Genomic DNA, 12,187 nt, shown 5'->3' with positions numbered 1-12,187 from the left:
CATGGAGCTGGAATGGAAACAAATCCTGCGAGATGAATGGAGAACTGAGAGCTCTCCCTGACCAAATGCCTTCCCTGCACTCAGCCCTCACCTGCAGCAGCCCTTCCAGAGAGCTGGGGAGGTGTGTGAGTGCATTTGTGTGCATTGTGTGCATTGTGTGTATTGTGTGCATCTGTGTGTATTGTATGTATTTGTGTGTATTGTATGCATTTGTGTGTATTGTATGTATTTGCATGCATTTGTGTGTATTGTGTGCATCTGTGTGCATTTGGGAGGAGAGACTTTGTGAGGGAAGGAGGTTCCAGCTCTCAGTTTATCGTTTGGTTGTTGTTTGTTTTTTTTCTCCCCCTTCCCCAGCTCCACAATTTGCAGACGCTGACACATCACTATTCCTGGCCAGAAAAGCAGCCTATTGTCCCCAGGCAAGAAGCAGTGCCAGTATCCCTCTTTAGCTGGACCAGTGGGGGTGCCTGGAGAGCATTTTGGCTAAATGCTGTGTCCTTTCCCTTGGACACTCTCTATTTACCAGCAGGATGGCACAGAGCCTGGCTGTGCTGGGGAGCTTTCCCCTCCCCTCTCCCCCATGGGCTGCTCTGTGCATGATTCATTCTGCTCATTCCCAGTGAAATTCCTTTTCCCCCTCAAAAGAAGTCCTCTGTCTGTGCTCCCTTGCACCAAACCATCAGCTCTGAATCCTGTGCTTGGAAAGTGCAATCTGCCCGAGTCCTCTCTGCAGCTGAGTGAAAATATCCCTCCAGCTTTCACCATTTTTTCATTTTTTTTTCATTTTCACTCCTGTTTTCCCCTGAAGCTTTAGATCTGGGCATCTCATGTCCTGCCAAACTCAGGCACAATCCCCTGTCATGTTTTTATTAGGAAATGCTGGAACGATACAACTTCAGCCAGGAGCTAATGGGCTCCCAGGGATGTGTGGTAAATGCAGAACTCCAACAACTCCTTCAACTTCCATTCTGTTTATAATCCCAAATCCTGGCCATTTGAGCTCAGGATTCCACATTCAGCACGCAAAACTAAATAATATTACCCAGCTTTGAACTTCCAAAATCTAATTAGCATGGGGAGTGCTATAAACTGTATTTCATGGCCCCAAGAAAGGAAGAAACAAAAGATTATTCCTTCTTCTTTTTCCCTGTCACTGGCTCGCAGAATTCTCTCCACAGATCGATGAAATTCAGTTTTTAAGCTTTGGCATGACTGCTACTGGCTGACAGCTTCAGAACACCAGGTCTCTGCTGATTTGAAATATCCTAACTCATTTATCAACTCATTTATAAACTCATTTTCCAGAAGTGGTGTCCCTACTTTTTTTTTTCAGTTTCCCAAGGTGTTTATCTCTGGAATATTTACAACATAATTCTACTCTCCTGTTTTTTTTTGCTGAGTTGAACAAACTGACTTCTCCTAGTCTTCTTTAGAAAGGTAGTGTTATCTGAAGATACATGTCTGCGTGAGATTAGGCAATGCATCAGATATTCTGTCTGCCCTAATTCAGAGTCTTTTGACTGCTGGGAGTTTATCTCAGACTGCTAACCCTTGCATTTAAGTGCTCAGCTCTAATTAAACTTCCCTGAACTATAGGTTCTTCATTTATTTTTTAAAACCTCTTCAAAAGGATTATGAAAGGCCATTAACTTGCAGTGGATCCTCCTGGACAAAAAAGCATAAACCTTGAGATGGAAATAATGAGGGCTTTGAAAATCAGTCCAGAAGTTAATTTTTCATTTCCATGGCATTTCCAGCCCATGGATGATGAGAATGATATCAGCATCAGATTCCAAGTAAGTTTTATCATAATAAGTCTCATTAAACAGGCAAAATGAAACAATATTTCCAAAGCAGCACATTTAGTTTGAGCACTCTGTAACCTGACTGAGAAAATTAATTGAACATTTCATAAAGAAAGCAAATTTCCAGAAGGCAAATGCTCCACAGTTTCATAAAATATGGCCTAAGATGTCCCATTCTGGGAAATACATTTGGAACTGTGGAACTATTTGGGACTATTGATCTGTCAGCCACCTTTGGCATGAAACTGAACATTCCCTGATTGATCAGATGATTGGTAACATTCAGGTTATGATCAGGATTTTCACAGACACCCCAACAGAGGTGTTTTCACCCCAACATCAGTGTTTTCCTCACTTCTTCCAGTGGATGGGTAAGTATTGGTCAGTTTAGTAAACCAAACAGAACCCCAAAAAACAAATGCAGTAAAAAGAGAGAAATGGGAAATAACCATGCTGACTCCCAAATTCAGGGGTTTGTATCCTGCTGTACCCATGGATCATTGACAATTTTGCCCACACCATTAAAAAATCCACAAAAGGTGTGAGACCAAGAACCTCAGCACTGCCTTTGACTTATTACAACCACATTTACTGAGACAAGTCTGCTCTGAGAGCACCTGCAGTGTCACACAGGCTCAAGAGGTGCTCTGGAGATCAACCCTGCTGCTCACCTGAAATTTCCTTCTGGCCACAAAATACTGCATTCTCCTGATGACTTTCACAGCTGTTCTGTGAGCTTCAGTCAGCCTGCCAAGAACACAAACACAGACAGACATCAGCTGGGGTGGGAAGAGCAGGAAAAATTTCATAATGGAAGGTGTTGACTCCAAGCACCAAACTCTAGCCTTGTTTGGTGTTTGCAATGCAGAACTGCGCTGCTGGCTGTGCAGGGATGCTTTGCTCTGCTGCTGCTCTGCCTTGCTCTGGGTTGTGGTTCTGAGTGCTCCAAACTGACCAGGCAGGCAGGGAAAGCAGGTGTACAGCTAATGCATGTGGAGGGGATTGGGCAGGATTACTGTCACTGCACACAACTGGCATCAGCCTGAAGAACATGAAATGGGTTTAGAACCATGAGTGCATTCCTGATTTTGCATATACTGGTTGCCCACGAGCTCTGTTGCACAGAAATTAAAGCCATTAAAAAGTACTTGGAGCTCTCTAGGAAAGAAAGAAAAAAAAATTGACGCGTCACATCCTAAAAACAGCAACAAAAAAAAGAACACAACACAGTCCCTCAGCCTCTCAGCCCATGGGCTATTCAAACACAGAACTGGACATTTTATAACTCTGCTGTATCACTTCACCCAGAGGATCCTGCATTTGCAGAACATTAATTGTGCCACTTGGCTGGCAATTAAGGACCACACCCTCTCCTTTACAGTGAATTTTGGAGGGTAGAAAGGAAGCAGGAACATGGTAATTCTAAGAATGAGTATTTTTTTTTTAAAGGACTGACTCCTTCCCCATGGACTCCTTTATTCATTCAAAAAGAGTGAAAAGAAAATTTTCTTTCCAGGGAAGCTGCATTGTTGGGAAATCTCTATGGACATCATCCTTGACATGTGATGATAATCCCAGGAAAGCTTTCCAGCAAGACTCTCGAGTCTCCTGAAAACACAACCTGCTGCCTCTTCCTAGTGGGTCTGCCTGGGGAAAAGGAAGTGTTGGCTTGGCCACCTGCTTGGGTGTTTAGAGACAAAGTCTTTAAAAAGTGGGAAGATTACAGTGGATTATTTCAAAGCGAAGGAAATAAAGGCTAAACAAGCAGGGACTGTGTTAAGAATTAGCATAATTTTTCATTTTTATAATTATTCTTCGGGGAAAATAGTGCTTATCATAGAACAATAGAATCATAGAATCACAGAATCATAGAATATTCTGAGTTGAAAGGGACCCACCAGGATCATCCAGTCCAGCTTCTGCCCTGCACCCCAACAATCACCATTTGGGTGAGATACCACAGCCACAGGCTTCTTAAATAAACTGTCAGTAGCTTTTCCTTGCTCTCTCTAGGTCAAGTCCCAGATGACTATGAAATGCATTTACAAATAGGTGTGGACCTGAGCTGTCTGTCCTTCCCATATGTCATATTTCATTTATTATTCCATTTATCTCTGTTTATCCATGCACACATCCATGTAATTCCACTCCCACATGCAAACACTCCGAGGACAATGCAGGCTGAGCACAACTAAAGAACCACAATTGTTGGACATCACCAGCAGCACAGCTGAGGAGGAACCTTTACATTTGTGTGAACTCATCAAAGGGGTTTCAGAAGTGTCACTGACAGGCTACCAGTACTTTAGCCTGCAGGACCTTTATTATGGTGGAAAAAAAAAGCTCTCAGCTTGACATTCAAGCCCCAGCTGAGCCCTTGTGGCTGGTGACAAGAACAGAGGTGACATTCTGCTTGCAAGTGGCACAGACTTGATAGAGAAATCTTTGTCAGCCCCTACAACTTTTTGGGGTTTTTTTGTTAGTAACCAGAAAAGAATCACCATTTCAGGTTTAGGGGTTAGCCTACCTCCCTTGTGTACCAGTTAAAAACTTGAAATCCTCACCTAGAAAGAAATGATGTGAAACTTCATATAAATCCTTGAGGGTATTTTTATTAGGCTAATCCATATGAGGTGGTTCAGGTACTGTTTAAACAGACTTAAATAGACAAACCTAAAGAAGTCAGAGATGGAACCAACCCAAGGCAGCAATTTCCTCCTAATTCCCCTCCTTCAGCAGGAATCAGGGCTACAGAACTTTTCTCTGATGGGTTATCAAGTTAAAGTGTTCAAAACCATGAGACTGACTCTTGGAACTTGATGCACAGCTGAACAGGCCTTGCTTTTAGAGAGAAAAGTCATTTATTTGTGATACAGGGGTAAGAAGGTCACCCAACTGCCATTCCAAAGCACCTGATATCATTATGTTCCAGCTGGCAAAACTCACACCAATCTCATTGGGAGCAAAGTCTAAAACTGAAGGGACTGTTCAGATGTGATGGTCACTATTGTTAAACTGAGAGTCAGAAATGTGTGAAGACAGACTTCGATGGAAAAATAGTGTGAAAAGGTGCAAATCCATAGACTGGATAAGTGATCTGGATTGCCCCAATAAACCCCTAAGGAGCACAGTAGCTCCAGGTGAGACAGAGCAGCTGCAGAGGTCAATTCCTGCCCTGTACAGCTAGCAGAGCTATCCTCCTGATGGGGCTGGGGCAGTGTGGCTGTGATCCTAAACATTTCTGGAGTTTTTAGCTGATTTTCATGGGTTTGCCATCACTAATGTCCAAAATGGATAATTACAGCTTCTACTGACCAGGTGACATTTATCCCTGAATGAAACCCAATACACTTACCCTGCCAAACCTTGTATTTTATCCCAAAGCCCTGGATTGGGCAAAACTCTGTCAGCCTCAAAGGTGTCAATCTGTCACATGCCAGAAACATCCCCCAGGAGAGAACAAAAGGCCAGAGATGCTTTAGGCCGTGCTCTGGCAGTGCTCAGTGGGAACTCAGCACCACTGGCAGCAAATCCCCTCGATATTTTGGGTTATGAGACAACAGCCTGAGTGGGGTGTGATGGACACATTTCCACACTCTTTCTGTGTGGCATTTGCTATGGGAATGAGACAGAAAGGGGCAGATCTGCAGAGGTATTGGGGTTTTCAACTCCCTCAGGGGTTTGGATTGAACTCCTCTCCCAGCCTGTGTCCCAAACAAGCCAGCAGGAGCTGAGCCCTTGCTCTCAGCAGGAACAGGGTGGGTGTCACACCTCTGTCCCCACAGAGCAGCCAAGCTCTCCTCCGTGCACCAGAGGGCAGTGGCACACACACACACACACAAGCACAATAAAAAATTAAATTATTTTGAAAAATTTACCCAGAAACCCCAGCATAAGCTCTAGACCTCATAAGGCTGGAAACCACCACACTGAGGTGGGCTGGGTGGTGGCTATTGGGTGTTGTTTTGTCTGCATGATTTGCTCAAAAGAATATAATTCGAGTTTTATTGACACACAATTCCATGCTTTTCCAGCTTTTAACCTAAACAACAGGAAATAAAGTTTTGTCAAAACCTTCCCCTCAAATGCTTCGTAAAGGAGAACAAAATGACATTTGAACAGAAGTGCTCTGGCTTTGGGAAAGTTATGAGCACATAAAAAGATTAATAATGGAAGCTTGGAACATCTGTAACTCGAATGGATACCATGAAATGTCTACTGCAATAACATATCCTTGGATCCATAAATGGCACTGACATCATCTCTGACTGTGTCTCCAACAGGACCCAAGGCTAGTGAAACAAAGCAGCACGAGTTCCTCACCTCTGTGCTCGGGGATTTCTCAGCAGGATGCTCCATTTTAAAAGGGCTCAAACCTCTCCTAAATTACAATGAGTTGTCCCAGATTTGGCTCCTGGGCTGTCCCTGTGGTAGGGCAGGGAGGGCAGGGAGGGGGGAGTGTGTGGTGGTCCTGGAACGTGGATTTCCCCATTCCCTGCCCTGGGGGATGCTGAGGATCCCCTGGCAGCTCTCCCAGCAGGGCTGGCCAAGAGGATCCCTCCTGGCTGCTCAGCTCCTCTGCAGCTCTGGCTGTGCTGCAGAGCCTGGGGACACAGCTGTGTGCCCAAGTGCCACTGCAGCCTGCCTTTGCTCTCTGCTCAGGCTCAGGCAGCACTGAAAGGCATTACTTGCAGCTAAAACACTTGGATGGATTTAAGACTTTTTTTTTTTTTTTAACTGCAGGAAGGCGGCAGCTTAAGCCAAAGGAGCCAAACATTTTCTTTTTGTTGAAAATGAACCAAAGGAGGAAATAGAGATGATGAAATCCAAAGCAACTGTAGAAACTATCCCACTGGGGTGTTTTTATAATCTGATTTTTATATAGCATTCTGTTTGTTAGAAGCTGCTGCTGGCCAGTTGAGATGCACTCTTTTTCTTCTTTTGTACAGAGTCTGATAACTTCCAGCTTACAGTGCTTTGGAACAGTCAGGGAGTATTTTAAATGAAAAAGAGACACTCAAATGGACCCTAAAGCCAGGCAGAGTTACAACTCCTGCAGGCCATGCTGAGGCACAGCTCAAGTCTCCAAAGAAGGCTGTTGTCAGTGGGATTCCCTTTCCAGCCCAGCAGCATTTTAATCATTAGAGTTGACTTCAGTGTAGGGATGAGGGGATGGACTTTGCTGTGCGGCAGGGTGGCTGCAGATAGTGGAACATGAATTCCAGACTGGCTTTCCTGACATTTATTCAGGTGCCATGAATTAGACGAGTTACTCAGTTTTTCAGTTACTCACATCACGAGCAATGGAAAATAGAGGACATTTCAGTAAGTGTTTATTATTGAACCTAATTCTAGATCTCTGTCCCAGTTTGCAAAGCTGGTTGGAGGATAGATGCTCACAGTGCTTGGGGTACTGCTGAGCTTCATTTGTCAGACTTGGATTGCTTAGCAGGAAAACTCATATAGTCACACTAACTCTGCTTTAATCCTGGTCCCTGGCTGATGAGGTAACTCCTGCCCAGAGTAACAATCAGCATCATCCAGTCTGGAGTTGTCCACTTGGTATTAATTTCTAAGCCAGCACAAACAGGGATTGGATCAGTGATGGCAATAAAATGTGCAGAAGTTATTTGAGAACTCAGCCCTCCATCTGCCTTTCTGTTTTCCCATCACATTTGATTAGGAGTATTCACTTTCCAGCTCTGTGTCTGGGAGGAACATTGATTCTGAGCCCTAACTTTAATTTTTTTCCATGTTCAATTATCTCAAATGGGCTGATGCTTTATTCAGCAACATTTAAAGGAAATCTTGTTTGCACTGAAAGCAAGGGACAAGAAGGGAATCAGAAAGAAGCTAAAATCAGGGAGCTTGCAGGCAGATGCAGCAGTTGGTCCATATGAAGTCACCCACACAATGTGGACCTTTTATTGATGGAGAAAAGTGGAGCAGAGATGTGGTTCTCATCACAAGGGAAAGGAGCTTATGTAATGTGCTTTTAAAACTCAGGGAAGCTGCAATGTCCAAATTATAAAAAAAAAATCACCTTCCCCATAAATGAAAATATTATTGCCTTCAGCTGAGCCAAGCCAGACAAAATGCCTTGAGCCTTTTAAACCACATGAGCTAAGAGAAGGTTGCAGCTTGAGTCTGACATGCAAACACCTGGAACTGTCAGGCGATGATTCTGATTCCAGAGCTCATCCCAAGCCAGGGGCAGCAGAGAAGTACAACATAAATATAACATGAGAGCTTTCCAGCCTTGTAACATTTCATCAAAGCCTTGTAAAGAACAGATACTTCTGGAGCACTTCCACCACTTACACCATGGAAATTATATAAGATGCTGTTTGCACTGAAACCTGAGGGAACACTTCAGAAAATGTTGGCACAACTTCACTTTTCCCTTTATTCCTAATCACAGCTCCACCTTAAACCTACCTCATCTCCATTCTAACCATATCCTTACCTGAACCTTTGCAAGCCCAGGTTTGGCTCAGAGCTATAAATAAATTAGGATTGGCTTCCCCTCAACCAGAGCAGCCTGGAGGCTTATTTGGCTTCCCCACGCTCTGCTGACAGGCTCAGCTGGTGAAGGAATGCTGCAGACTCTGCAGATCTCTCCTCAGCAGGTACAGTCCCAGGGAGGAAAGAGCACAGAAGTCAGAGAGAGCACAGTTTTTGTGGGGATGCTTTCTGGGATCTGCTGTTTTGCTGAAGATTTTGTGCCATTTCACCCACCCAACCATCCCACACACACTGCTGCCTCTGAATTCCTTCCAGAATGCAGCTGCCTCTGCTTCTAGCTGCCCCTCTAACCTGGCCTTCCCTGGAGGGAATGGGAAATCAAGCAGATTTCCTACAGCAGGGAATTGCGGGGCAGGGAGGACAGTGTAGGGACAGGACAACAGCTCAGAGGAGAAACTGCCAGAAGAGGAAGAACTAGGACATCCTTTAGGGGGAACAACAGGCCAGACAATATCTTGGCAAAGGAAACGCCATGGGGAGAAAGAGCAGCACAGGGTGATTTCTTCATGTTGTCCAGGAAGAGAATAAAGTCAGTAAAAAGCTCCTGAAGATGATCAGAGCTGGGTGTAACCTGCTCACTGAATGGGATTTCGTGAAGGAGAAAAGCCCCTGAACTTGGAGTTGTTTTTCTGGACTGCAGACAGTTGGAGTTTTCAGTTACAAGTTTGTTCTGTAATATCACAAAGTGGGTTTATTGAGAAAGTGGGAGAAAAGCACTGTGTTAGTCCCCTGCTAATTAAAATGCATAATTAAAATGAGTAATTAAGTTTACTACAGAATGCTCTTGTGTCTGGGAGCCCAACTGCCCTTGAACAACAACTCATCTGCTGAACTGTCTCTGAGAACTGAAGTAGCCATTGGGTATTGTGGCTACATCTTTCCTCTGGTTTTTGTTGGCAGCAAAATAAAAGTCTCTAGTCTCTTTTCTGCCATTTTATTCCTTCCATTCTTTCTGCAATGTCAGAACAAACAAGGTGATGTCATAGGGATGTCTTTTCAGTGTGGAAATGCAAACACAGGAAGATTTTCTTTTTGCTTTTTCTTTTTTTTTTTTTTTCTGAGTACACAACCTCTAGAAATTGCCCCAATAACTTCCTGTATTAGCACTGACCATCACTACTTCAGGGCCCAGGATGGGTGAAATGCTCCTGCATCCATGCCAGTTCTCATTTGCTTAGAAAACACACTCAAGCCACAAATGCTTTCTTGGGATGTGAACAGAAAATGCCACATTTTTACCCCACTTATGCAACACTCACTGATCCTAGCAGCTAATGGTCTGGTTTTGTTTTTTTTTTTTCCCACTTCTCTCTCTTTAAAACTTGGTCTTCATCAATTCATCTTAAAAAAAAAAAAAATGCCAGCAGAACATCTAGCTGGTTACAGACACAGCAGACACAACCATCACCAAGCCCAAACAACTCCTCAGAGATTCACTTTCTGGAATATGAATATCCTTCCCATCAGTGCACCACAGGAACAGGACAGCCTCATTCCATAGGTTCTGCTTTGCTCACTTTAAAAAAATGCCACCACCAAAATTAATGAACTTTAGGACTTCATTTTCCTCTTCACTGTATTCAGCATTTCTGGGAACAACGTGGTGTTGTTAATATACACCAATGACTGAGCACTGTATTTCTGCCTCAATGATTTTCTGTCATGAGAATATAATGCCTGGCAAAGACTGATTCTCTGAAATACCAGTTTGTTTGGGGTCATTAATCTTAATTCCTATCTTGCCTGAATAGGAACTGGATAACAGTCAAGTCAGGGGATAGTTCAGAGAATTAAAATTTCAATGGCTTTTGGGCTGCCCAAGGCTTTACATTTCTTTAAAAAAAATACATAATTAATTAATCTGCACCAAGCACTAGGGAGAGACCCTGTGGAATTAAGCAAAATGCTTCTTGTGGTTTTAAAAAACCAAAACCAGTGGCTTTTGGCAGAATCTTTCCTTAGTTCTTGTGATTTAGGAGTTGCAGCAGGGGCTATGGAAACACAACTGCTGGGTCCTTGAGCTGATTGATTTAGCTGGGCTCTGTGTTTCTGGGTGATCTGGTTCGAGTTCTTTTACCTGCCTGTGCTCTAGTTTATATGTCTATAAAATAGGTGTAAAACCTGTCTGAGTCAGGGAGGTGTCATGGGGATTTCCAGGCAATTAGCAGTCCCAAATGAAGTTGTGGTTTATTTACAGAATAACTCAGCAGGGAAAAAAAAAGTAGTGACAATGTTTATCCCTCCATGGTGATAAGAAAGAAGGGATCCGGGTGTGCAGGCTTGGGATGAGCTGCAGAGGGAAAGCAGAGCCTTTCCCAGAGCATTCTCCCTTCTGCACCTCCAGAAGCTCTGCTGCTGCTCTCCTGAGCACCTGAGCCATGCAGGGAGAACTCATTCCCTGCTCAGCAGCACTCAGCAGTGCAGGACACCCACAACATCTGCACCAAACAGGACCATGAGATCACAGACTGACCTGCTCAGCACTGCAGGGATTGCACTGCACACAGCTGCCCCTGCCCTGAGCCAAAAACCTTGTGTAGCACTAAAGTAACTTTCCAGAAAGGCATCTGGCCTTGATAGAAAGACCTTTATATACTGCTAAAAAGTGCCTTATTTTTTATTTAAATTTGTCAGTATTTAGCTTCTAGGCTCCTCTCTCCAACTGGAGTAGCAGAGCAATTTTAGGCTTTTCCAGCCCTGTCTTTATTCCAGGACCTTCAGGGGTGCCAGATGCACTGCCCATGGCCTGGCAGGGACACCAGGCTCTGCTGTGGGGAGGAGACAGGACAGTGCTGCTCTCTGTGGAATTGCAAGGGGAAACTGAAATCCTACAACCTTTTTTTTTTTTTTTTCCTTCATTCTTTTTATGCCCGTGGTTTAAATTATGCTATCAGTAATTATAGAGATTCATAATGGAAATGCTTAGACTGGCAGGGATGGAGAATGAATGGGAAGGTCTGTGTATGGGAGACTAGAAAGGGAAAACCTTCTCTAACTAAAGCACAAAAATCCCTGTGAGGATGGCAGGTGCTAGACCATGAACATCACAGCACAATTCTGAACAGCTTTTGGAAATACCCAGTTCAGGAACACAAAGGAACAGGTTCAGTCAGGAACTGAAAAAGGCCACGAAGAGGTGATGGTAGGAAAATACAGATCAGGGCTGGAGTCTTAAGACATTCTGGTGAGGAGACAGAGTAGAGGAAATAAATCCTAATCATCCCCAGAGGTGGCAGAACACAGAGAAATAAAAGATCCTGGTCACTGTCAGCTCCCAAAGGCAAAAAGGGTTTGGTGACAGCTGGGATGCTGAGGAGATGCCAGCAGCAAGACTCACAGAGCTTCACATGGCTCTGCACAGCATGGGAAGGAATCCTGAGCATCCCATGTGGATCCAGAGCTGTGTGTGACACAGATTGCTGCTATAAACTGCTTGTTGTGTCCCAAAGCTCCACACCAAACATCCGTGGAGAGGCAGGTGATTTTCTTTTAGGATGGCAGTTGCAGTGATTGACATCCCACACCCAACCACTCCCAAACACAATGCTGCACAGACCCAACAACCAGTTCATACCAGCAGCAAGACCCCTGAAAACTGGTTGTAAAATTCTATTTGATCTCCCGGTTGATCACCTGCAAATCTGCCTTTCAAAGGCTCTTCTCAAAACCCCAGAAATTCTCACGAGGTCCTTGCAAGCTTCCATCGCGACCCATTTTCAGCTCCAGCAGCAGTTTCTACAAGCCCACGTACCAAGAAAGGATATTGCTTTCTGCCATTTCAAAAGCAGACAAAAATCATGTACCTTTAAATTAAAAAAAAAAAAAAAATTCAGTGTGCATGAACTATTTTGCAG

At 44.0% G+C, this 12,187-nt stretch overlaps 1 protein-coding gene across 2 annotated transcripts in view; it reads right to left on the bottom strand.

The window, feature by feature from the left end:
- LOC146442890 (potassium voltage-gated channel subfamily KQT member 1-like) overlaps positions 1-12,187 on the bottom strand; it is a 385,165-nt gene that overhangs the window by 180,992 nt on the left and 191,986 nt on the right. For both annotated transcript variants that reach the window (XM_085049705.1, XM_085049706.1), the window contains exon 13: positions 2,480-2,555. In XM_085049705.1, the coding sequence (XP_084905831.1) occupies positions 2,480-2,555 (76 nt within the window). The remainder of the gene's footprint in view (positions 1-2,479; positions 2,556-12,187) is intronic.

This window comes from Lichenostomus cassidix, chromosome 1Ab, assembly GCF_008360975.1.
Source record: "Lichenostomus cassidix isolate B80296 chromosome 1Ab, HeHo_3.0, whole genome shotgun sequence".
Classification (NCBI taxonomy): Eukaryota; Metazoa; Chordata; class Aves; order Passeriformes; family Meliphagidae; genus Lichenostomus; species Lichenostomus cassidix.
This window is presented reverse-complemented; position numbering and strand designations above follow the sequence as displayed.